The sequence below is a fragment of the Balaenoptera musculus genome, chromosome 10, assembly GCF_009873245.2.
Source record: "Balaenoptera musculus isolate JJ_BM4_2016_0621 chromosome 10, mBalMus1.pri.v3, whole genome shotgun sequence".
Taxonomy (NCBI): domain Eukaryota; kingdom Metazoa; phylum Chordata; class Mammalia; order Artiodactyla; family Balaenopteridae; genus Balaenoptera; species Balaenoptera musculus.
The window spans coordinates 20,960,674-20,988,449 of record NC_045794.1 but is presented as its reverse complement, the minus strand read 5'-3'; the positions used below and the strand labels follow the sequence as shown (position 1 = coordinate 20,988,449).

General features: G+C 36.6%; 1 protein-coding gene across 3 annotated transcripts in view; it reads left to right on the top strand.

Annotated features, from left to right (window-relative positions):
- The window catches only part of CFAP94 (cilia and flagella associated protein 94), a 74,172-nt gene that overhangs the window by 44,608 nt on the left and 1,788 nt on the right, over positions 1–27,776 (top strand). For 2 of the 3 annotated variants that reach the window (XM_036866099.1, XM_036866100.1), the window contains 5 exons: positions 15,719–15,794; positions 18,382–18,542; positions 21,124–21,280; positions 24,081–24,295; positions 25,741–25,908. In XM_036866099.1, the coding sequence (XP_036721994.1) occupies positions 15,719–15,794; positions 18,382–18,542; positions 21,124–21,280; positions 24,081–24,295; positions 25,741–25,908 (777 nt within the window). Of the gene's footprint in view, positions 1–6,405; positions 6,451–15,718; positions 15,795–18,381; positions 18,543–21,123; positions 21,281–24,080; positions 24,296–25,740; positions 25,909–27,776 lie in introns of all 3 variants that reach the window. The other variant, XM_036866101.1, reaches the window with a different exon arrangement.

Sequence of the window (27,776 nt, the reverse complement as noted above, 5' to 3'; positions counted from 1 at the left end):
TATTAATATACCAATTCCACTTAATATCCTCCCTACTATTTCTGGAAGGAATAATATCATTATTCATTATGGCAACCCTAATAATCCTAAACATCCATTTCCCTCTAGCTAGCATAATACCCATCATCTTACCAGTTTTCACAGCCTGCAAAGCCGCACTAAGATTATCCCTGCTAGTAATAGTATCAAACAGCTATGATATTGATTATGTACAAGATCTCAGCCTTCTCCAATTTTAAAAATTATTATGCCACCTATTAATACCACTACCATGATTATTAAAAATATATAATTTGAATTAATACCACCACTTTCAGTTTACTAGTTTTATTAGCTTATTCCTTCTTGACCAATTTAATGACAACAACCTTAACTTTTCATTAATCTTCTCTGATTCTCTATCAGCACTTTTACTTTGACATGACTCATCACTAATACTCATAGCCAGCCAATTCCTCCTATCTAAAGAATCACTAGCTCAAATTAACTGCCCCTATATATCACTATATTATTTATGCTACAGATATTCCTAATTATAACTTTCACTGCCACAGGATTGATTTGATTCTATTCTTATTCGAAAAAACACTAGTCCCAGCATTAATTACTATCTCTCGCTGAGGAAACCAAACAGAACTACTCACTGCAGGAATTTACTTTTTATTTTATGCACTAGTATGATCTCTTCCACTTCTAGTTGCTCTAGTATATATCCAAAATATTATAGGTTCACTAAACTTTTTAATAATCCAGTACTGAGCCCAAACAATATCTAACTCTTGATCCAATATTTTCACCTGATTAGCATGCATGATAGCTTTTACAGTAAAAAATGCCCCTCTACAGATTACACCTCAGACAGAAAAAGGGGCATGTAGAATTCCCGCTGCCAGATCTGTAGTTCTTGCAGCTGTACTACTCAAACTTGGTGGCTATGGTATACTACAAATCACAATAATCCTAAACCCCTTAAACTACATAGTGGATCCATCCCTTATATTATCCTTATGAGGAATAATTATAACCAGCTTAATTTGTTTGCACCAAACAGACTTAACATCACTCATCAGATACTCCTCCGTTAACCACATGGCACTTGTCATTGCAGCTATCCTCATCCAAACACCTTCAAGTTTTGTAGAGGCTACCACCCTAATAATTGCCCATGGCCTCACACCATTTTTACTATTTTGATATTTGACATCTTTTCATGTGCTTGTGGACCATGTGTATGTCTCATCTGGAGAAGGGTCTATTCAAGTCCTTTGTCCATTTAAAAAATTGGCTTGTCTTTTTGTTGATGAGTTGTAAAAGTTCTTGATATATTCTGGATAACAGACATTTTACCAGACATATTAAAATGTGCAAATATTTTCTTCCATTCTGTGGGCTGTCTTTCCAATTTCTGGATTGTGTCTTTTGATGCACAAAAGTTTTTAATTTTGAGGAAGTCCAATTTATCTATTTTTTTCTTTCATTGCCTGTGCCTTGGTGTCAGATCTAAGAAACCATTGCTAAATCCAAGGTCATGAAGATTTATCCCCATGTTTTCTTCTAGAGTTTATACAGTCATTCCTCAGTATCCATGAAGGAATGGTTCCAGGACTGCCCTGTGGATACCAAAATTCGCAGATGGTCAAGTCCCCTATATAAAATAGCATAATATTTGCATATATCCTACACACTATTCCCATATACTTTAAATCATCTCAAGATTACTTATAATATCTAATACAATGTAAATGTTATATAAATAGTTGTAAATACGATGTAAATGCTATGTAAATAGTTACCAGCAAGGCAAATTCAAGTTTTTCATTTTGTAACCTTCTAGAAGTATTTTTTGGAATATTTTTGATCCACAATTGGTTGAATTTGTCGATGCAGAACCCACATACATGGAGGGCTGACTAAGCCTTTTGTCTATTTTGAGTTAATTTTTATATGTGGTATGAGGTAAGAGTCCCATTTCATCCCTCTGTACATAGATAGCCAGTTGCCTAGCACCATCTGTTGACAAGATCATTCTTTCCCCAATTTAATGTTTTCCGCCCTTGTCAAAAATCAGTTGACTATAGATGGATGTGTTTATTTCTGTTTTCCATTCAATTCCACTGATCTATATGTATATCTCTATGCCAGTATCACAATGTTTTTACTGTTGCTGTGTACTAAGATCTGAAATTGGGAAGAGTGAGCCTCCAACTTTGATTTTTGAGATTGTTTTGGCTCTTTGGGGTCCCTTGAAATTTCATATGAATGTTAGGATAAGCTTGTGTATTTCTTCCCAAAGGCCTTCAGGAATTTTCACAGGAATCACTTTGAATCTGTAGATCACATTATGTACTATTGCCATCTTAACAATATTAAGTCTTTCCATCACCATGGGATGTCTTCACATTATTTAGGTTTTCTTTCATTTCTTTCAGCCATGTTGTATGATTTTCAGTGTACAGTCTTGCACCTCGATTAAATCTATTCCTAAGTATTTTATTGGTGTTGACATTATTTAAAATGTAACTGTCTTCTTAAATTCCTTTTGAGAATATTCATTGCTAGTACCTACAAATAAACAGATTTTTGTGTATTGATATTTTGTCCTCTAACTTTGCTGATATTAGTTGACTAGCTCTAATAATTTTTCTGTTGATTCTTTGGAAACATATATGTAAGATGCTGTCATCTGTGTCTGTGAACAGACATGGTTTTACTTTCTCCTTTCATATGTGGATGCCTTTTATGTTTTTCCTCATTGCTCTGGGTAGAATTTCCAGTACAATATTGTAACAATGGTGAAAGCCAGCACCGTGGCCTTGTTCCTGAATTCAGAGATAAACCTTTCAGTCCTCAACATTGAGCATGATACTTCCTGTGTGTTTTGTCTAATGCTTTGTATCATATCGAACGAATGTCCCTTTCCTCCTACTTCTGTGTTTATATGATGAAATTGCACTGGCATTTGTTTAAAGCTTTTTCTGCAAGTTACATGATCACGCAATAATTGTCATGTATTACATTACATGGTTTTAATTTAATAATCTATTACATTGCTTGGTTTAATATATTAACAACCTGGAATTTCTGGTTTAGAGACACTTGCTTTTGGTGCATAATCTTTTCGATATGCTGTTGGTTTCATATTGCTATTATTTTGTGAAGGATTCTTACATCTATATTTAGAAGGAACGTTGATCTGTAGTTTTCTTTTTATAATGTCTTTGTATGATTTGATTAGATTGGGGTTGGTGTTAGTGGTTTAGAGCAGGGGTCCCCAACCCGCGGGCCATGGACTGCTACTGGTCTGCTGCCTGTAGGAACCGGCTGCACAGCAGGAGGTGAGCGGCGGGTAAGCAAGCCAGGCTTCATCTGCCTCTTGCCATTGCTCCCCAGTGCTTGCATTACCGCCTGAACTATCCCCCCCGCCCCCCTCCCCCTTCCCGTCCGTGGAAAAATTGTCTTCCACGAAACCGGTCCCTGGTGCCAGAAAGGTTGGGGACAGCTGGTTTAGCGGACTAAGGCTAGGGCTGGGCCTGGTATGGGAGCTGACCTGGGGCTGGGTTAAGGTTAGAGTTTATGATTATAGTATATGGTTTATAATTTATGGTTTATATTTTAGTTATGGTTACAGTTAATGGTTATGGTTGATGGCTTATGGATATGGTTTCTGGTTATGTGTATTGTTTCTGGTTATAAATTATGGTTTGTGGTTCTGATTTCGGTTGCTGGTTATAATTTATGGATTATGGTCTGGTTTCAATTTCTGGTTATGGTTAGGTTTATGGTTATGGTTTATGACTATAGCTATATGGTTATCTGATAATATGATTTTATGGCTTTTTGGTTAAGGTTAAGTTAGGGTTTATAGTACAGGCAAGGTTACAGGTATGAGCCAGGGGTTAGGTTTGGGGTTTGGGTTTGGGTGGAGGGCCCGGGTTAGGAGTTAGGGTTAGGGTTTTTCTTTGTAAATCTACCTAAAGCTTTGTCAATTTTGCTTATCTTTGCAAAAAAAGAGCTCTTAGTTTTATTGATCTTTTTATTGTCTTTTTAGTCTCTATTTCATTTATTTCTGCTCTGATCTTTGTTATTTCCTTCCTTCTACTAATTTTGGGCTTCATTTGTTCTTTTTCTAGTTTCTTGAGGTGTAAAGTTAGGTAGTTTATCTGAGTTCTTTTTCGTTTCTTGATGTAGGCATTTATCGCTGTGAAATTCTGTCTTACAACCTCTTTTGCCTTATCCCATAAGTTTTGGTATATTTTATTTCCATTTTCATTTGTCTCGAGATATTTTTTTGATTTCTTCTTTGACCTATTGGTTGTTCAGTAGCATGTTGTTTAAGCCCCACATATTTGTGAATTTTCTAGTTTTTTTCTTGTAGTTGATTTCTAGTTTCATACCATTGTTGTCTGAAAAGATGCTTGATATGATTCCAGTTTTCTTAAATTTATTAAGATTTGTTCTGTGGCCTAACATATGATCTACCCTGGAGAATGTTCCATGTGCACTTGAGAAGGAAGGGTATTCTGTTGCTTTTGGATGAAATATTCTGTATATGTCTGTTAAGTCTATCTTGTCTAATGTGTTGTTTAAGGCCAATGTTTTCTTATTGGTTTCTGTCTGGATGATCTATCCATTGATGAAAGTAGGGTGTTAAAGTCTTCTACTACTATTGTATTGCTTTCTGTTTCTCCCTTTATGTCTGTTTGCTATATATGTTAGGTGCTCCTGTGTTGGGTGTGTGAATATTTACAAATGTTATATTCTTTTATTAGATTAACTTCTTTATCATTATGTAATGACCTTCTTTGTCTTTTATTATACTCTTTGTCTTAAAGTCTATTTTTGCTGATAAAAGTATAGCTGCCCCAGCTTTCTTTTGGTTTCTATTTGCATAGAATATCCCTTTTCATCCTTTCACTTTCCGTCTGTGTGTGTCTTTATATTTAAAGTGAGTCTCTTACAGGCAGCACATTGCTGGGTCTTGTGTTTTTATCCATTCAGCCAGTCTATGTCTTTTGATTGGAGAATTTACCCCATGTACATTTAAGGTATTTATTGATAGGCATATACTTACTGCCACTGTGGTAATTGTTTTCTGGATGTTTTGTAATTCCTCTGTTCCTTTCTTCTTTTCTTGTTCTCTTTCTTTGTGATTTTATGATTTTCTGTACTGGTATGCTTAGATTCTTTTATCTTTGTCTTTTGTGTATTTACAATAGGTTTTTGCTTTGTGGTTACCACAAGACTTACATAAAACAACTTATATTTATAACAATCTATTTTAAATTGATAACAATTTAAGTTTGAATGTATTCTAAAGCTCTACACTTTTACCCCCCCACCACGTTTTATGTTTTTGATGTCATAATTTACATATTTTTATCTTGTGTTATTCTCAACAAAATATTGTAGTTATATTTATTTTTACTACTTTGTCTTTTAACATTCATACTAGCTTTATAAGTGATTAACCCACCATTTTTACAACATTATTCTGAATTTTACAGATATTTTTCTTTATACTCTTTAGCATCACTACGACCATTATTCTGAGATCTTTATCAGGTAAATCACTCATCTGTTTCATTAAGGTCTTTTTCTGAGGTTTTATCTTGTTCTTTTGTTTGGAATATATTCGTCTGTTTCTTCACTTTTCTTGACTCTCTGTATTGGTTAGATAAAACAGCCACCTCTCCCAGTATTGAAGGAGTAGTCTAGTGTAGGAGATGAAATATATCCTTCAACACTGCCTTGGTTGTCTCTCAATTCTTTGTGATTGTCCAAGCACCTACTTTATTTTTAGTGGTTCCCAGTAGTTGAGGGTGTGCCAAGACCTGTCAGTGTCCCAAAAGGAAGGAGCTCAGTCAGCACCTAGGTCCAGTCTGATTGGAAGCCAGAACTTCAAGCAACAAATTTTAAAGTATACAAGTATGCATCTTTCAGGGGAGGACTGGGAGATAGTCTTCTGGGATTTTCTGCTCCCTCTGAGCTGAGCCTTGAGGTGATAGCCAGTTAAGAACTGTTTCTTTCTTTGCTACCATCCTGTTGAACTCATGAATACAAGCTCTCCTGGCCACCAGAACCAGGCAATCAAGGGCCAGGCCCTGGGCAGCAGCCAGAAAAACCAGGGCACCAAATGTAAAAACCAGGGCACCAGACACATGTACAAGCTTCCCCTGGGAAACACTGGTGCTCAAGAGAGATAGTGCCTTCCTTCTGAGGTCTCTAGGGAGGATTACAGTGGGCCCTTAGATGTGTGTTCAGTTAGAAGCCTACCCCTCAAGCCACAGCTATGAAGATAAACTAATAGGCCTCTTTCACAGAAAGACTGAGCCCCTGGGTCTGTCGCCTCTCTGCTGTGCCCTGGGGGTGGTAGCCAGTTAAGAACTCTTTCTTCATTTGTTTCAGTCCCTAGGACCTGTGAATGTGAGCCCCACCGGCCACCAGAGACAGGTGAGCAAGAGGTGTCCGCTGGGTGATACAAGCTCCTTTTTGGGAGATCCTGGTGATCTGGGCCAAAATAGAAGGAGAGCACAAAGATATGGTACCTGCTGGCCTCTTGTTTTTGGAGAGTAATTCAGTAGGCCCCCTAGCTGTGTGTTAAATAGTAGATGCCTGCCCCTCAGGCCTACGCTTTAAGATAATCAAATAAGCCTCTTTCACAGAAAGTCAGGTTGTTTTCAGTTGGCCACCTCTGCCCTGGGCCCTGGGGCAGGTGAGTCTGCACACAGGGGCCATTTAAAAACTGCTTCTCAGTTTGCATAGCCTTCTGGGTCTGGTGGAAGCAAGCCCTCTTGACTTTCAAAGCTAGATGTTTTGGGGGCTAGTTTCTCAGGTGCAAGTCTTAAAAGTTGAGGCCTGATGTGGAGTTCAAACTCTTTGTTCCTTGGGGAGAAGCTTGTGTTTGTAAGTTCCCTCCTGATTGTGATTTGCTGTGCAGGGGTGGGTTTATGGCGAGATTGTGTCTCAGCCTCTCCTACCTGCTTCAATATGGGCTTTTTCCCATTCACCCGATGTGTAGGAGTCGCTCAGCTAGTTTTCGGGTTTTTTTCAGAGAAAATTATTCCATATGCAGCTGTAGATTTAGTGTGTTTGTGGGAGGAGGTGGCTTCGGGATACTCCTACGTCGCCATCTTGGACTAGAACGTATATACTTTTATATGGGAAAATACCTAAGATGCATTGTTAAGATATTTTTTTCAAGATACAAAACTATATTTGCAATAGGGTTCTGTTTTTGTAAGGGAAAAAAATACTTATTTGAGAAATTGTAGAAAAAAATCTGGCAGCCTGCTTATCCAAACAGTGGCTATCTTGGAGCCGGGGGGAGGGAGTGTGAGAAGGATGGGATGATGGTATACTATCAGTGAATTTTTATTCTCTTTACACTTCTATATTGTTTGAATTTTCAATAAATAAGTACTGAACACACATTCCTTTCCTGATTGAAAAGGAAACAATATATTTCCTTTTATTTTTTTCTTTTTAAAAAGGGACAGTTCATGATAAGCCTCTATGACACTCCACTTGCTCTTCTGTCCTTGTGAGATTCCCTTCCTCCCGTCATCCTCATCCACTTTACCTAACATCTGCTTGTCTTTTAAGACTTACCTTTGTTGACAAAAACTCAGTTAACAATCAAGTTAGGAAGAAAAAATAGAATTTTATTTGAGCCAAACTGGGAATTATAACCTGGGAGACAGACTCTCAGAAGGTCTGAGAACTGTTCCACTTGTTAGAAGTCGAAGGCACAGTCATATACGTTTTCGAGACAAAGGATTGTACATCAAAATCACACACTGACATTTTACATAAAGTTCACCAAAGATACATACATAATCCATGTAAGCGTGTACAAAGTGAGCAGTAAATCACCATGACCCCTTACAGAGTTGTGAAAGAATGCTAATCTTCTAAGAAGTTACTTTGCCGACATCAGAAGAAAGGATAAAAACATTGATCTTTGTGGCAGGCATTCCCACCTTTGAGGATGTCTGGCTAATGTATAACGCAGATGCACATTGTACATTAGGGAGGGCCCAATACAGGCAGGGAATATGTTATGCTTAAATTTTCTTGTCCTGCTTTAAAATATAAATTTTATTTTATCACTTTCAATTTTACCTCCACAAAGTTCCCCCCTTATTTTCAGGCTAAATTAGATGTATCTCTACTATGCTCTTATCATTCTGTTTAATTATTAAAATTCTTAACTTAAACACTAAATTATGGTCTCAAGGACAAGGATATCCTGATAGATTTCATATTTACAGTAAGCACAGGGCCTGGTACACGATAGAGTTTCGATAAATGTTTATTGAATGAATGAAGGAATAAGCGAATGAATGGACGGTTAAGTGATTAAAAGTAGGCCCTAACTTGAGTCTGATTTGTTGTGAACAACCTGTGTAAGAACAATCATTCGTATCAAAGAATGCAACCAGTACCCACATTAAAATTATCCTGTGTTTTTGAGACACTTAAGACTCTCAGTTACAGTTGGGTGCACTGGGAACCATTTCTGCCACTTAGTGGAATCTACAAGCTTGTCGCTAGGGATTCTTGGGACCCTCTCCTCAGCAGTTGTGACCCCTGGAGTGATCTGGCGTAGTACAGGTGGTGATAGGAAGGCTTCACTTCCAACCCCACAGCGGCCTCAGGAGAAATGTGCTTCTTGCAGTCCAGTTGGAACTCAGAATGTGAAGCAATACTTATGGGCGGTGGTGAGGTTTGTATTCCTTTATAATCACGGCAATATAGAAACTATCATAACCCTAAATGTCACTCATAACACTGTTTTCTTGGTATGGTAAAATATGTTATACATTTTTTAAACTGGCATATAAATTCATGAAATTTAACTTGTATGTGTATGTGTACATGTGTTTGTGTGAGTGTATGTAAATTAGGAACTACCTGTAGGATCAGTACGTAAATTTACTGTGTTTTGGCTTTAGAGGAAGAGATTTCTCTATTTTTAAAACTTTTTCTTTAGGTTAAGCTGCTTATTTTTATAATTTTAGGTTGGCATATTTTAATATAATATTACATTTCTTGTATCTTTTTAATAAATTTGGAGGCTGATTGCAAGGCAAATATTAGTATAATAATGGCCCAAAATACTTTAATTATGCTTGATATGTGATGTGATTACAAATACCAAGTATTTAGTAGTTTGTTAGTTTAGAAATTAAATCTCTTAGGTTTAGAAGATGGTCCAAATTGTCTTCCTTTTTCATGGGTCTATTAAGAATTTTGCCACTAGAGGGCTCTTAATACCATATTTTAGTTCATTTAAACGTGTAATAATAATAATATTTACAATAATGTCAGTATTGGCTAATACTGTCTTTCCAATTGATATATCTTAGAAAATTTTTCGAAAAGTCTAATTTAAGTGTAGCAAAATATGAGAAATGTTGCTTTTTAAAAATAATAATTATCTTCAGAAATATTTTGGTGATCTAAGGGGCATGCATGATATAATGGGCCTTTGAACTTTTTAAAGTTCAAGTTAAAAATAGTCTTTGTCGGGCTTCCCTGGTGGCGCAGTGGTTAAGAATCCGCCTGCCAATGCAGGGGACATGGGTTCAAGGCCTGGTCCGGGAAGATCCTACATGCTGCGGAGTAACTAAGCCCGTGCGCCACAACTACTGAGCCCGCGTGCCTAGAGCCCGTGCTCCGCAACAAGAGAAGCCACTGCAACGAGGAGCCTGCGCACCACAAGGAAAGTAGCCCCCACTCGCTGCAACTAGAGAAAGCCCCGCATGGCAACTAGAGAAAGCCCGCGTGCAGCAACTAAGACCCAACGCAGCCAAAAACAAATAAATAACAGATACCAGATTTAACATAAAATGAGTATATATGTATTATATATTTAATATAAATATGAGTATATATAATATATACAACATATATATGAAATATAAAATTTACTAAGTGCCTTTTATAAGGAATTTGACATGATTGTGGATAAGTGTAACAGTTACCGTACGTTCTGATATGTGCAATGAGAGATATTAGGCATGGGAGTTAAGAGATCAAAATGAATTAAAAAAAAAAAAAAAACCAGAATGAACAGACCGGAAGTCTTCTCTGATGAGGTAACCTTTGAGCTAAATCTTTTGATGGGCATGGAGGAGTTTAGATGGGAAGGAAAGGAAATTGTTCTGCTCAGAGGGAAGAGTGTGGAGGCATGAAATAAATGGCCTTAGAGATTCAGGGACTTCTTGGCATCATCATGGATAAATTAAAAATCTATGAGGATAACCCACGTGAAAAACCTAGCTTTAGCATTCATCAACCTTTAACTTCCTACAGACTTACTTCAGCCTGTTTCCCCGGTCATACCCTGGACCTTGTTCTTATTTCTTTACTCATTCAGCAAATATTTATTGAATGCCTACCTCTATATGCCAGGCACTATTCTGGCCCTCAGAGGGCAGTGGTAAAGGACAAATGAGATTCCTCCTCTTGCGATTTACTTGCAAGTCAGGAGAAACCAACAATAAATAAGAAAAAACTGGAAAATAACAGATACTAATAAATGCCATGCACAGAATTAATCAGGGTGGTAACTAGATTGGGTGTTTAGGGAGGGCTTGTATGATGAGTTATTATTTAAGCTGAAACCCAAATGACCAGAAGGAATCAGCTATGTAATTATTGGGTAAAAATATTCTGATCTGAGGGTAAAATTACTGCAAAGGTCATAAGACAGAAGTGAAGACCAGGAAGAAGGCCAGTGGACTGATGTACAGTGGGCAAAGAGGAGAGTGACATGTGATGATGTCAGAGAGAAAAGCAAAAGCGAGGTGAAGCAGGGCTTTGTAGGCCAGAAGAAGAAGTTAAGATTTTATTGTAAATGCAGTAGGAAGGCATTAGAGGGCTCTAAGTATGAGAATGGCATGATTTATCACCTTGAAAGGTTATTCTGGCCATTACGTAGATAAAAAATTGTGAGGGGCCAGAGTAGAAGCATGGTATTGAGTTCAGTAGTACTAGAAAGGCATGAGAAGTCATGGTGGCTTGGACAAAGGTGGTAGTAAGAGACATGGAAAGCTGGATATGTTTGGGAAATGTTTGGGAGGTAAAATAAACAAATCCTGCTGAGTTTTGATTTGGGGAACTAAGAAGATGGTAGCGCAGTTTACTGAGATGGACAAGTATGGGCTGAATTGGTTGAGAGTGACAGAAACCAGAGGATTTTGGTGGGGACATGGTAAGTTTGGAACACACAAATGGAAGTGTCAAGTAGGCAAACGTGAACCTGGAGTTCTGAGGAAAGTCAGATCCAGCCACCGTGTGCGTGTAGACTGTGTCTTTCCAGGGCTAAGCAGCACAGTGTATGTGGCCTGAAGAGCATCATTAGCATGGATTTGGGAACCACTGGCCTATAGATGGTGTTAAAGGAATGAATGAGGAATGAATTAGACTCAGGAATGAATGAGACTTCGGCCCACTCAGGGTAATCATTCTTATCTTTTATACAAAATGAAGCATGTGATGCTGAATTTTCAAAATTCATCTTCAATTCCTTATCAAGAGCCAATTCCAACAATTTATTCTGAAGCTGTAGTTAAATTATCTTTTGATGATGAAAATATTGGATTTCAGATCAATGAACTTCCTTTGTATAGATATCCTCTTGACGGACAGTAAAATTCAAGACATTCTATCAAATGTGTACAGTATTCAGTACTGACATTTTGCAGATGTCCAGTATCAAGATCACCTATTTCATTGATAATTATTGATATCAAGTCTCCCATGTTCTCTTCTAATATTTTCATGATTTTTGTGGCTTTTGATTGGTTTAGTTATGTTTTCACATTTAAATCTTTTATCCATCTGGAATTTATTTTAGTGTAAAATGGGGAGAATCTAAATTTATTTTATTTCAAATCTTAGCCAGCTGTCTCAAAACACTTACCGTATAAACCTAGCCTTTTTCTATTGATCTGAAATGCCATATGCTAAATTCCCAAGTGGATCCTGAGATCTATTTCTGGAATTTCTAGTCTGTTTCCATGATCTTATTCATGACCCAGGTTATGTTTTTATATCAAATTCAAATTACATATATATTAAAAGAATTTCCACACTACAATAACTGCACATTAATCAAGTTACAATGAAAAATTGCTTGTGTTCTGTGAAGTTCTTCCCTGTTATAAGCCAATTCCTATACCTGTTGAACCAAGGTGTCATTGAAAAGTTATACTTTAACTACCTTCTCTGCTTCATATTCTGTCAACATTTCCCGGCAAACAGTTTTAAGAAATGTTATTTTTTAAATAGATTTATTATAAATCTATAAATTTAGTGCAATTCAAATAAAAATTCCAGTTGGTAATTGTTGAGACTGGACAAAACACTATTAAAGTTTAGCTAGAAGAAAAAAAATACATGGAAAATTTTCTAAAACAATTATGATGAAAGAGGACTTTTCATTAGCAGATATAAACATGATATTAATATGAAGAAAGAAGTATTTTTTTTCAGTTTCATTGCCAACAAACACAAGGAGTTTTAGAATGTGTAAAACTATGAAGGCTTCTAGTATCAATAAATGTGGTTTGGAGTTTAATTATTGTGCAAGAGTATGTTCTAGATGCAATGACAGGAAAACATTCTAGGATAGTTATTAAGATTAAGGAACTTGGGCTTCCCTGGTGGTGCAGTGGTTGAGAATCTGCCTGCCAATGCAGGGGACACGGGTTCGAGCCCTGGTCTGGGAAGATCCCACATGCCGCGGAGCAACTAGGCCCGTGAGCCACAATTGCTGAGCCTGTGCTCCGCAAAAAGAGAGGCCGCGATAGTGAGAGGCCTGCGCACCGCGATGAAGAGTGGCCCCCACTTGCCCCAACTAGAGAAAGCCTTCGCACAGAAACGAAGACCCAACACAGCCATAAATAAATAAAAAAAAAAAAAAAAAAAAAAAAAGATTAAGGAACTTGCACCAGAATGTAAATTGACCCATTGCTTCCTTCCTCCAGAAGTCTAACTTCAAAAAGAGTCAATTGAACTAAAGAGTGACATAGAATTATAAAAATTATGAATTATATAAAGTCAATGTGTTGACTTAAATACAAGATTATTCTCTTATGTGATAATACGGACACTGATAAATTCCTGTTGTTGCATACTGAAGTACTGTGGTTATTAAGGGGAACATTCTGTTGAGAAAGTCTAAATTCTTGGTCTCCCTGCAAGGTAGAAAACCAGTTTGATCTACATGCTGAAGAATTCTCAACTTTTTGAAGATGTGAATTGGAAAGGCTGACTCACTTGTTGGTTTGATATCTTTGATATTATTGTTGGAGAAAATCCTTCCTGTAAGAAAGAAATGCAACTGGCTTTTTAATGGTAGATAATATCAAAGGCTACCTAGATGTTCCATGGGCACCTCAAATCCAACATATCCACAATTAAATTCACTACTTTTTTTCCCCCAAACCTATTCTTCCTTTTCTTTTCTTGGTAATTGTTACCACCATCCATCTTATTACCTAAGCCAAGCATCTGTAAATCAGTCTTTGCCTGTCCCTTGCCTTACTTCTATATCCAGTTGCCATCCAAGTTATGTTGATTTACTTCCTTATCATCTCTCACATATGCTCCTTCTAATGGTCCTGATTGCTTCTATCTTGAGTTAGGCCCTGATCCTCTTACCTTGGACTTCTTACTCTTTACAAAGCAATACATTCGTCAGCTGGGCACCAGAATACTCTTTCCAAATGCAAATTTCTTCATGTTACTTTCCTAGTAAAAATCTTTTTGGGGCTTTTACCCACAGAGGAAATTTTAGTCTTTAGAGTGGCATCCAAAGCTCTCCACAGGCTGGCCTGCCTCTCTCCAGCTTCAAATCTTTACACCCTCCTAGCCTGTCTCATTCCAACCATGCCTGACTACTCAGGGGTGCTTGTAACCCTCTGTTTCGCTTCATACTTTTCTGCCTTCACTCATACTTAAAATTCCCTCCCACCATTTTGGGGAAGACCTAATTATCTTTCAAGATTTAGTTCAAACTTTACCACCTTTGGGTAGCATTTCCTATTTTCACCACCCACAGACTATTTTTCCCACAGAATTAACTGTTCTTCCTCTCTATTCTATCGTGGACCCCTTACTACACTACAGCACCCACAAATGGTATTACGCCTATTTGTTTACCTGCTTCCCTAATAGACTGGCAGCTCCTTAAGTCAGGGACCTTGTCTTTTCTTTCCTTTTACTTCTAGCATCTAGGGATGCCTGTACAATTTAGGCACTCAATAAAAATTCTTTGAATGAATGAGTTAATAAGTGAGAAATGTCAGAGGCCTGATGGAAAGAGTTGGCAGAGAATGCATAGTGTTAAAACTGGTCAAGAGGAAGATACAGGGCAATATCGTGATGAGAGTAGGGAAAAGATAATTTACTAAGGGGGACTTGGCTTTGTACGGTGGATGAGGGTGAGAGGCATGGTGGGATGAACTGGCATTAAGCTTCTGACTAAAATTGTGGTATAAGGTTCTTTTATTGCTGTAGAAAAGTACAGGTGGTATTTGAGATCAAATGAAGTTTGCTGGATGTGATCCAGTTTGCAAATATTAGCACACACATACCAAATTTTCATAATACTGCATGTATCTAGTACTTTACAGCGTACAAAATTCTTTACTTTTATTATTTTATTTGACCCTTAGACCAGTTACCTCCCTAAGCTTCAGTTCCCTTTTTTGTAAAATGAAAATAATAGCTATCTCTTAGGATTGTTTACAAGAGGTATCATATGTCTGGCATACAGTTACATACCAAATGGGTTGTTAGATCAGGCATTTGAGGCCCATAATGGTTAAATGACTTGCTCAAGGTCACAAAGGTAAGTTAGTGGCAGATTTAAATATAAATTCCTATGTCCTCTTTTTTTTTTTTTAATTTTTTTTTTTATAGCTACTTTATTTATTTATTTATTATTTATTTTTGGCTGTGTTGGGTCTTCGGTTCGTGCAAGGGCTTTCACTAGTTGCGGCAAGCGGGGGCCACTCTTCATCGCAGTGCGCGGGCCTTTCACTATCGCGGCCCCTCCCGTTGCGGGGCACAGGCTCCAGACGCGCAGGCTCAGTAGTTGTGGCTCACGGGCCCAGCTGCTCCGTGGCATGTGGGATCTTCCCAGACCAGGGCTCGAACCCGTGTCCCCTGCATTAACAGGCAGATTCTCAACCACTGCGCCACCAGGGAAGCCCCCATGTCCTCTTTTTGTAGTATTCTTTTTACTACACCAGGATGTAATGATATCTTCTACATTACTTGGTACATAGCATCTTTAATTCCCCTCAGAGGCTTACCCAAAAGCAGGCTTTGGAATTAGTCTATCAGAGAGTTTATTGCCAAAATCAAGCAAAATCTAAAACTTGGCTAAAACCAAAATGCAAATACAAATATTTTTATAGCTTGCACTGCTTCCTAGTCTCTCTATTTTACACTTAGGGGTTTTCAGCAAAGAATCTGAGCAGGCTAACTCCTGCCCTTGTGAGGTTATGTGGAGATGTGCTCTCATTTAAATTAATTTTGTAAATATTGTTTTTGAATCCAGTTTTAGGCCAGAGCAAGTGTCCATCTGAGGCCCTGGAATTAAGGTAGCAGAAATCTAGTGGGAACTGGAACAGGAGGAGAGTGAATCTGGGCTGCAGCAGACACTGACGATCACACCCATCTGTCCTTGTGTTCTCTGTAGAGTTCTGTCCAGGAAGAACCTGAAGCCACAAAATATGAACTGGAGATGAAATTATTAAGTGAAACAGTTTCAGCAGGTATTCCTCTAAATTACATTTTTAGAATTTAATTTTATTGGGATTTTTCTGCTTACAAAAGAAATGCAGGGACATTGTTAAAAAAAACAAAAACTCAGATGTTGCAGAAGTATAAAGTGAAAATTCTTCCTCATCCCTCTTCTGATATAACCAATGTTAACAACTTTTTAAAATTTGTGCAATCTCTCTCTCTCTGTCTCTGTTTCTCTCTCTTTTGGTTTTAAATAAAACCATGGGATCGTATCATACAGATGTTTTTGTTGAAAATTACTTTTTTTCACCTAACAATATTTGTCATTGTACATACATACATAGAACACAATATATATTCTGCTTAAATGAATAATATTCAACAAGATTCTAAGTCAGAGCACATTGGTAACCTTACTTTTTAAAGTATCTGTATAATGTCATCCAATAATGGGACATTATTTAAATCCTTATTAGTAGACATTAAGGTTATTTCTAATTTTTTTTTTATTATTACAAGCAGTGTTGCATTGAACATTCTCAAGCACACGTACATGATCAGAAATTTTTCAACACTTCTGTATTCAGTCTTATCCTGGCAAATAGCAACTGGATATAGTTTTAAAATGTCAAAATGATAGTGATATCTAATTTGAAAATCTTTTAGTTTGAGTTATATACTTGTTTTCCACTAACTTTAGCATTATGCTTCTTTCCCAGTAACTTCTAAGGAATATACTTTTTATATATTTCTTAGCATATTTTTTTATAACAGCCTTCTTGTCTACTTCACTTTTTCCAGTACACTTTTGTGTCAGCAGTCAACTAGGTTTATATCTTTATAATTTTTCTATAATCCTTAGGAGATAATTTTCCTGTTAGAAATATTATATATTCAATTCATGAAACTCTGTCAATAATACCAAGGTTTCTACATGGTGATCCCCAAATAATATATATCATAAATAGTCTAAATTGGGACACAGTATTCTTTCTGACTTTCTTTTCAGGTAAATGGACTATTAATTAGATACATTTGAAAATTACTTAAGGTCTACATTTTATTGAATGTATACAAGGAAAAGGAGGCAATTGCTTAACTGGAATTTTCTCTGGATATTTCCACTTATTTTCAGTGCCTAATCTCTGTGGGTTAAATTCAGTGCCATCTCAGTGTGCTTCCTTTTATGGGAGAGGAAAATTGTAATGATAAATAATAAGACTAACAGTTCCTGAATTTTTACTATGGGTCTGGCACCAGTTCTAAACTCCTTTCTTGTATTAAATCACAGCTCCCCCAAATTGTAGAAGATAGTTACTACTATTATATGCATTTGTTGAGGAAGGAACTGAGACTAGAGATGTTAATTAGCATATCTTGTATAAGGTCACACAGCTAGTCAAGGGTGGAACCTGTAAGGGTCTGATTTCCTCTTCTTATCTATTACACTCTATTGAAAGAATTTTGGTGAAAGGTGGGAATGATGGTATGTGACATCAGATATCCCCTGATTGTGCACTGAGATTTATGGGATCATAGAATTTCCCCATAAAATGTCTGAACACAAAGATTATCCAGTCCAGTTTCTTCACTTTCAAACCTCCATCCCTGTTTTTCTATAAGCTGGGCCTATTTTTGTTGAAAAAAAAAAATTAGCTTTCATTTCATATATGGGCCAAAATTTATTTTTTTAACATTTTACTTTCTTCTTTCAGATTTTTAACTCCATAATGTCCAATTTAAAAAATTAATTTGTCAGTTATTAAATTTTGTGTTAAACCACTTTTGATCTTTTATGATGAAGGGTTAGCAGGATATGCCACCCCAAAATCTGCCACTTTGGCATAAGAATTATCTTGAGCTGAAAACAAAAAGTTGAAGAAAAGGTCCTTACCCTCCTCCTATTTGCCTAAAAGCAGGGCATAAACTTTCAAAAGTGTTTTTCCTCCCCTCTCTACCAGGAGGGACAAAGGTTAATTCCCAGAGACAAGTTTAGACCCTATCAGCCTGGAGAGGGTGCCAGAGGAATTTACATAACAGGCTTTATCTCTGCCCTTGGAAGCCTAAAACTGCTTTCCTTTGTCCTGTTATTTCTCCACAAATTTATTATTCTTTGTAGAAGATGCTATATAAGCCAGAGTTCTAAACCACCTCTTTGAGTTACTAATTTTTCCCAGGGTATCTCCCATGTATACATGAGGTGTACAAGTTAATAAACTTCTGTTCATTTTTCTCTTGTTAATCTGTCTTTTATTACAGGAGTCTCCGCTAAGAACTCAGAAGGGTAGTGGGAAAATTATTTTTCCTCCCATACAATAAACCATATTTTTAAAGTTTTTATGTTAGTAGTAACACATCCTTATCGTATACAAATTCCTAAAACGTTAGTATATAAAATATAAATGGGGCCCTCCCCTGCACCCTAACATTATGCATGCCTATTCCCACTTTCAAGCTTAGCTTTGTGAATAGTTTTGAATTAACCACATTTTGAAAATGTTTAGCAGCTAAATAAAAACTTCATTTACCAGTATTAGAATATTTTCGTTTTCCCACTAAGAAAATACAGAAATGTTATGATCTATTTAGAAACTCAACTAATCTGATGAATTTCAGCGCAGTTGTTGCTGTTAGAGAATGCCCCTGAAAAGCCATATTTCTCTGAAGAAAATGAGGTTGACTTATGCCAATTCACAGCTCTGGGTGGAGTGCACCACTTGGATATTTTGGAGCTTCCTCCACAGTGTAAACCAAGGAAGGGCTGGATGATTGTGGAAGTAGGTTAATTCTTGAATCAAAATTTATGAATAAAATAATTTCTCATGCTTTTACTTCATCTCAAACGATCTAAACATCTAATGAATTTAACCCTATTAAGCAAGCACAAAGGAAACAATGTAATTTTCAACTGTCTTGAATGTATAAATTTGAATCAGATACTAAAGGAAAGGAATCTGAAATAATATGGATTTTAAAACTAGAATTCATACATGTTTACTTAATTGTAAACCTATAGCACTATGATTATATTGTGCCAATTTGGCCTTAATAATGACAGTCTATTTCAGAGGCTGGCAAGCTTTTTCTGTAAAGGACCAGATGGTAAATATTTTCAGCTTTGTGGGCCATACCAGCTCTGTTGCAACTCCTCAACTCTGCCACTGTCACAGTAAAACAGTCATATGTAAATGAACGGGCATCGCTGTGTCCCAGTTAAACTTTATTTACAAAGACTGGTGGTGGGCTGGATTTCTCGTGGACCATAGTTGGTGGACTCTGGTCTAAATCAGTGGTTCCCAGCATGTGGTCCCTTGACCAGAAGCATCAGCATCATTTGGCAGCATCTGGGAATTTGTTAGAAATGCAAATTCATGGGCCCCACCTCAGTCCTACTGAATCAAAAACTCTGGAGGTGAGACTCAGCAGTCTGTGTTTTAGCAAAACACACTCCAAACTTTGAGAGCCACTGGTCTGGATCTTTGATATACAAAGTGTGGTCTATGAACCTGAAGCATTAGCGTCACCTGGGAACTTGTTAGAAATGCATAATTTGGGGTTTCACTTCCGATCTACTTCATCTGCATTTTAACAGGACCCTAAGGTGATTCATACGCACATTAAAGTTTGAGAAGCACTGATCCAGGCAATGCCAATGCTGCTGATGTACAGATAGCCCACAATGAGTAGTAAGGATACTGATGGTAGCAGTTGTTCATCATTTTTCAAGGAGTTTCTCACTTCTGTTTCAATAAGCAGTAACACTTGCACTAGCATTGGCTTGGTTTAACTTTTGGTGGCCTACGTCCCAGATACACCCAGTTATGTTGTCATGGCCCCTTCCTCCTTCCTTCCTTTCTCTCCTGCCCTTCTTTTCTTTCTCCCTCCTCCCTCCCAAACCCCTCCCATCCCCATCTCTCTGCTCTAACACATCATGTACATAGATTGTCAGGCACTTCTCACCCACAATCCTATCCATTAAGGATCTTCATGCATTCTTGAATTAGAGCAGTATTTCTCAATTTTTATTTTTTTTCCATTATCACCCCTCTAAGGAGTGCTTTGTAGACATTTTTTTCCTAACTGCCCCCCCTGCCAAAATATTAATACCACAGATATACTGTGTATCTGCTTATGCGCTATATGTATGTCTGTATTTTATACCTAAAAGAGTACAATTGTTTCATGATCCCCCTAAGCTAATTTTTACCCTCTTAGGGATGATATTGCTGTTCCTTTCCCCTTCTCCCCACAAATGAGAATGCAGTTATTAGGGTGAACCTGGGGAGATTATCTGGTCTGTAGCCACTCTGAAGAATCTACTTGAATCAACCTTCCCTACCTCAGGGATAATTGAAGGACAGGGAGGAGTCCAAGAAAGACACCCTTTGGTGGAGGTAGGCCTTCAAAACTCTTTATCCATAGGAAGGTCCCAGCCTGAACTGGGAATTTCAAGGATTCATCCAAAGAGTTGTTGTTCTTGAATTTTGGCAGGATATCCTGATACCACCACTCCAGGCTCCCAGTCTGAGCCCAAAGTATCCTCCTTCACACCTGTTTTTCTCTCCTGCAACAAAGAGGCCTTCCTCCTTTTTACCAAGTCCCTTTTTAATAATCTCACACGTGCCCTAGAAATTTTCCCCATCCAATTTTTTCCTCTATTTTGTAACATTTTTAATCTCCCCCCCCCCTTTCCTAGATCCTTCTCTGCTAAATTCTGATAATGGACAAATCTCCTTTATCCCACAGACATCTGCCCTTGGCTTAATTTACTTTCTCCCCACTCTTCCGCCAGAGCTTTTTTGAGAAATAATTGAAATATAACATTGTGTAGGTTTAAGGTATGCAATATGATGATTTTTAATTAATTTCATTCATTCGTTTCTACACTTCTCAAAAGGTTGCTTATACTTCTTTCTGTCTTCCCACACACACCCTAACCAAGGTATTGGAACATGGGATTTGGAGTCCTATAGATCTATTTTTGACTTCTGGCACCTTCTTGAAGTCATTTTGTAATCTTTGGCACATTAATTGATTTCTGTAAGTCCCAGTTATCTTCTCTGTTAAATATATGCCTTGTAGAGTTACTTGGAGGGATAAAATGAATAGTTAAGTCCCAGCCAGCATAGAACCTGGCCCATAGGAGGGTTCTGAATTACATTCAAATGTAGTGATTTTTTTTCCCTCAAATCATTATCTTTAATTTTATTGTGACATTTTGTTAGTCAATCTATAGTTAACTGTGACCAAACTGCAGTGCTTATTTAAAATAACTGTATAGCTTATTCAGCAATATTTACATCTTTAACTGTTACCAGTCAGCTTCTAACTTGGTATTATTTTGGTCATTTTTAAAAGATACTCAAAGAAGGATTACAGAAATATACATATCCTCCAGAAACTGCAGAAGACTTTGAAACAGAAAACGCTTTCCCACCCATAGAGGTCATGCTTGAGGTTCATGAGAACGTAATCTTTTTTGAGAATCCTGTGGTTGCAAGGTGGGATGCTGAAGGTACGGCAATGCCTTAACCAGCTTTGATAATTATGTAATGAAGAGAGATACAATAATATAAATTCTTAAATCAAATTAGGAAATGCAGCGTGTAAAGTGAGTTTCTAATCTTACATATTTCTCTGCCAATTCTAGGGTCTTTGTTTTGTTTGCTCTTAATGGAAAAGAATAAGGATTGGAGTTTTTTATAACTATTAGCTGCTGAAGTGTTTATATCTGCCATATTCTCTGAGAAATTTCTTTATGTTTATACAATTACGTTTTAAAAAAGAAGGAAATGAACAAAAATATCAAGATAGTATAGCAAATCAAAAACAAACAAATGAAAAGCCTATTCTCTCTTGAAATGGCCAAATAATTCACACTGGGGTGATTAAAATTTGAGTATTTTAATGTTAATGATTTATAAGTTGCAAAGCTTATTACAGCCAGGTACTGAGGATGTGGAGTGGGTAAATGGGAAACCTGAGAAAGAGGAAAACTAGCCACTGTATGCCTCTTTATAACTTTTGACTGTTGAATCATGGGAAATTATTGCTTATTCAAAATGTTAAATAAATATCAATAAAATCAGAAGTACTAACAGAAATACAAGCTAATAATTCACCAGTCATTAACAGATACCTTATTTGGGGTTGGCTGGCTAAACTTTGAAAGGTCTCGGTCTTGTGAATTAATGTATGCACATTTTGGGGCTCTTAGATGAAAGCCGAATAGCTTTGTTTTTAGTGTAGGTGAATTATTCTACATCCATCTATTTATTTGTGAAAGGGTTTACATACTAGATGATAAGTTTATAACAGATGAGATCACTAAAGCACAGAGCTATTACTTTATTTAGTTAATGGGGGCAGAGAATTTAGAGAATATTTTGTACTTTAAACTTTTTCATGGCTGCTACAATACTCCATATTTTTGCTTGTATAGACATAGCCACAAGATATTATTTATTCTAGAAATAATTTATATATTAAAAACAGTATATTTTTATCAATACATTAAACCATAAAGTATATCAAAATGAACATTAGGTAATTTTTTCCTTTCATGTTGCTTTTAGAGGTTTCACTTTTCCTTTCCTTTAATGGTAATCTTCCTAAATATTTATCACATTAAAATTTATTCATACTCAATTAGTATTAGACGAGGTAAATTATCCCACATGACTCAGGGAAATACAATATGTAAAAATTGACTCTAACTACAGTAATTGTACGACAGTAATCTACAACTCCAGTAATTTTTAAACCATGGGGAAACTTTTTTGCCAGGAAATACTAGAAAGTTGAAGAATTTATTTATAGGAAATACTTAATTTTTACGTTTACATATTAGTTTTGTTAATGTAAAAACAAAAAGAGGAATTATAAAGAACTTAGTTTTCCAATATAATTGTATTTATTATATTGAATTTAAGACTGAAAAATAGTCAGTGAAACCCTCCATGTGAGAAGAGGAGAAAGCCAAGTGGGAATGAAGAGGGCGTTCTAGAAAGATAATGATTCATTCATTTGTTCCATAAATATGCTAAACAATAAGAAAGATAGAGATAAATGAGACATAGTTCCTTCTTCCAGGAGTTTTCAAAGTTGTAGGAGAGGCAGAGAGGGAAAAAAATCATAATACAATGTAGTAAGGTGCTATGTAATAGACAAAAGTGCTACGGAGCAGAACAGTGGCTGGGTCCCATCTAGAGAGTTACGGAAGTCTTCTCCTAGGGTGGAATATTGAACAGGTCCTTAAGAGACTAAGAGAACATTCACATGTAAGTCTTGTGTGGACATATGTCTTTATTCCTCTTGGGTATATTCCTAGGAATGGAATTGCTGGGTTGAATGGTAAGTTGATGCTTAACTATTTAAGAAACTGCCAAATTGTTTTTCAAAGTAGCTTTACCAGCAAGATACGAGGTTTCCCATTTCTCCACATCCTTGCCAACATTTGTTATTATCTGTTTTTTTGATTATAGCCACTCTAGTGGGTGTGAAATGGTAGTTTGTGGTTTTAATTTGTATTTCCCTAATGACTGGTAATGTTGAGCATCTTTTTTAATGTATTTACTATACTTTTGTGTATCTTCTTTGATGAAATGTTTATTCAAATCTTTTGCCCATTTTTAAGTTGGGTTGTGTTTTATTATTGAGTTGTAAGAGACACAGAATACCACCTATTATATGATTGTATTTAATGAAAAGTCCAGAAAAGGCAAATCTTTAGAGACAGGAAGTATATTAATAGTTGCTTGGGGCTGGTGATGGGAATGGGAATTAACTATAAACGGACATAAGAGATCTTATTTGGAGGATAATAATGTTCTAAAACTGAATAAAACTGGATGGTGATGATGGTCGCACAGCTTGATAAATTTACTAAAACTAATTGCATACTCAAGACAGGTGAATTTAAAGTTGTTTAAAAAGAAAGATGAAGAGAGTTTCTCTAAGAGATAAAGGAATAGTCCTCTAGGAAGAAAGAACGACATGTGCAGAGGCTCAGAGGTATATGATGTTGTTGCAGAAGAAGAAGAAGTGTGGCTGGAAAGAGGTCTGAGAAGTGGCAAAGGAGGAAGCCGGAAATCAGAATCAGAGCTTCATTCTAAAGGTCTCACAACTGTGCTGAGGAGTTTGGACTTGATCCTGTATAGACAGGAAGAAACTCCCAGCAAAGCTGGCTTTTTGTGGAGATTCTATTCTAAATGTGAAAAATCAATTTATACATATTGCAGTTATTGGAGTGGTTTCGTTCTTATTTTTGCAGAGGAAAAAATGGAACTAATGTCACATTCTTCCTAATTATAAAGGTAAACACTGGAAAACTGATGGCATCAGCAATGTATCTTACAAATCGGAAGACAGACTTATAACATTCAGCCTGGAAACTTTGGGCCCTGTTACCTTGATTCAAGATGCTCATGTTAATATGCCATACCAGTCATGGGAGCTAAGACCACTTGATGTGAATAAAGTACTTCTGACTGTGACTACAGTATTTACTGAGATTCAAATACAAATTAAGGTAAACTGCTGTTATAGCAAGTCATGTCAAAGAGCTAAATCTCTCTGATGACTGTGTGTCAAAGCAATCAATCAATCACTGCTGATTTACATATTGAAATATGTCTTTTATAAGTCTATTTACAATATACCTTGAACTATAATTTCTAAATGAAATATAAATTGAATAGATGATAGGAAATAACATGTAATAAGTAAAGTACAAATTTGTACCCTAAAGTTACTAGGACTAGAACAGTTGGTGAAGCTATAAGCCTGGTTGCAGTATGGCTTTCAGAGTTTTTGATCCACTCTAAAGAGGCTTCCTGATCTTATCACCTAGCCATTTGAAATCCCATTTGAGTGCCTCCATTGCTCACCACTCAGAAATTACACAGTCTGAAATTTAGAGACACAAAAAGTAGATTTAGTGGTTGCCTGAGGCTGAGGGTGGGAATGAGGATTAACTGTAAATGGACATAAGGGATTTTACTGGAGGGATGAAAATGCTGTAAAACTCATTTATGGTGATAGTTGCACCACTCAGTAAAGTTACCAAAAAAAATCACTGGACTGTGCACTTGGGTGAATTTTATGATATGTAAGATATACCTCATGAAAGTTGTTTTAAAAAAAGAGAGAGGAAAAAAAAAAAAGAGATAACCTGAAATTCCTTATGACTGTGGCAGGAAGGCTAGAACATCATCAGATTTGGCTTTTAAAGTCAGATGAGAGATGTGAACTCTGTACACCTTCAAATTGCCACTTTGCAGACTTTTTTTAAATTTTTTAAAATAAATTTATTTATTTATGTATTTATTTATTTACTGTGGCTGTGCTGGGTCTTCATTGCGACACACAGTCTCAGTAATTGTGGCGCACAGGCTCTCTAGTTGCAGCACGTGGGCTCTAGAGCCTAAGGGCTCAGTAGTTGCGGCATGTGGGATCTTAGTTCCCTGACCAGGGATTGAACCCGGGACCCCTGCATTGGGAGCATGAAGTCTTAACCACTGGACCACCAGGGAAGTCCCGCCACTTTGCAAACTTTAAAACTGGATAATAATTTTGCATTATTATGTTAAAATTTTATTATATATGTGTAAAAAAATTATGATCCTTAAACGTTGCAACAAGATTGCTGTCAAATAGCTATTATATATCAATATGAACACATGCATTATTCTTAGATCATAATTTATAAAGTAGGAGACCTGAGAGATCCTGCAGTTCAGTCCCTGGATTGCTCAGATGAGCCCAAGAAGAGTTGATAAACTCCTTAAGGTAACGTGGAGACTTTGTGGTGGAGCTTTTGGATCAGGCCTAAAACATATCAGTCCTGCGTTCTTTTTAATATAGGATTTTTAAAAAATAGTATAAAGAACCTAACAGCTGGACCTAGAATGATAATGAGGTAATAGTTTCTTTAACTTACTTGTATAAATGCTTCTTTTTTCTTCTTGAAACTAGGAAAACCTCTGCATGTTAGCGTCAATCAAACTAAATGACAAAAAGCATTCCTCTATTTTGGAAGAAAAGTGGATGACTCCTGTTTCTTTCATTATTGCTTTGAAAGAAGCTGGACTGAATATCTTCCCTACTGGACACTCTCACTTTTATGTTGTCATAAACTATAAGGTAAGAATGAATCTTTCCAAATTTAAGGTGCTGGACATTTAGAATGTTAGCAAGTATTAAATTTTATATAAATCTTAAGGTACACCAATGGTTTTCTATATTCACTTATATAAGATTATAGTTAGAAAGGAAGGAATAAATAGCATGACCAGAAATCCAGGGTTCTCTCAAATTTAATAATCTGTTGTATGATCTTCATAATGACACATGGAGCATACCACAGCTGGTCAGTTTAGTGCAAAGGTAGTCTGAGCAACTTCCCATTTCGTATGCTTTCTTTCTCCTTCCAGACTTGATACATGTAAGATTTCTAAAAAGAGTAAATGACTCAGCAGTTTCCCAAATATGATAAGTCAGGCAAAATTAGACATACAAGGACCACCAAACCCACTTCCTTCTATTTCTCGACAGAGCCTCCCTGTCTGCGTACAGCTTCATATGACTCATAAGTTTAGTTAAATGAGATCCTTCCATGTTAAACTGTGAGCTCCTTGAGGGGGGTGGGGGGTGGCCGTTTCTTAATCAACTTTGATTCTTCTAGCACCAAGCCTATTCCTAGAATACAGTAGATGTTCAGCAAATATTTATGATGCATGAATGAAGACAAAGTGGCTTCTAATCATGAAAGGTGTTTTGGGCAGAAGAGTTCTATACTCAAGAACAAGTTTATAATATACCAGAAAATGGCAATATAGGTAGACACTTACAACATTTGAAAATAATCCTGTCAATAAGAGTGTATACATATATGCGTAGGGAAAAAAAAACCAACCTTAGTTTTTTAGTAACTGAAATTGCCAGTTACTCTACAAATGCTGAATGTCATATACTAGTCATCTTTTCAGAATATTATACTCAAGACTTTTTTTTTTTCTGAACACCTATATTCTAGACATTGTTTTAGATGCTTAGGAAACAGTGAATAAAACACAGGTCCCTGCCCTTGTGGAGCTTACATTCTAGTAGAGGGAGGCAAAAATAAACAACAAACATAATAAACAAAATTATCTTATATGTCAAAAGGTGCTAAGTGGTATGGAAAAAGGAAAGGTACAATACCAAATAGGGTGTAGGGGGAGAGGGGTTCAATAAGGAGACAAGATTTGATCAACACTTCAAGGTGGGGAATTTAGCCAACTTGATATCTCTGGAAGGATATCAGCTTCCAGGTGGAGAGAAGACCTGGGGAGAGAGCCCAGAGGGCGTGGCCTGATGTGTTTGAGGATGGGAGGAACAGCAAGGAGGCCGGGATGCCGAGAGAGCAAAGGGAGAAGAACAGGGGATAAGGTCAGAGAGATAATGGGGTGTACGGGGGATGTCAGACCACAGAGGCCCTTGTGGAGCATTGTTGTTAGGACTTTGGATTCTACTCTGAAAAGGGAAGCCATTGCCCCGTTTTGAGAAAGAAGTCATGTAATCTTACATTTTATTTTATTTTTTTAATATTTGAATTTTATTTTATTTTTTAATAGTTTTTTAAAATTTTTATTGGATTATAGTCAATTTACAATGTTGTGTTAGTTTCTGCTCTACAGCAAAGTGAGTCAGTTATACATATATACATATATTCACTCTTTTTTAGATTCTTTTCCCATATAGGCCATTACAGAGTATTGAGTAGAGTTCCCTGTGCTGTACAGTAGGTCCTTATTAGTTATCTATTTTATATATAGTAGTATGTATGTCAATCCCAATCTCCCAATTTATCCCCCCCCCCCACTTTTCCTCCCTTGTTAACAATAATTTTGTTTTCTACATCTGTGACTCTATTTCTGTTTTGTAAGTAAGTTCATTTGTACCATTTTTTAGATTCCACTTAGAAGTGATATGATATTTGTCTTCTCTGTCTGATTAACTTCACCTGACTT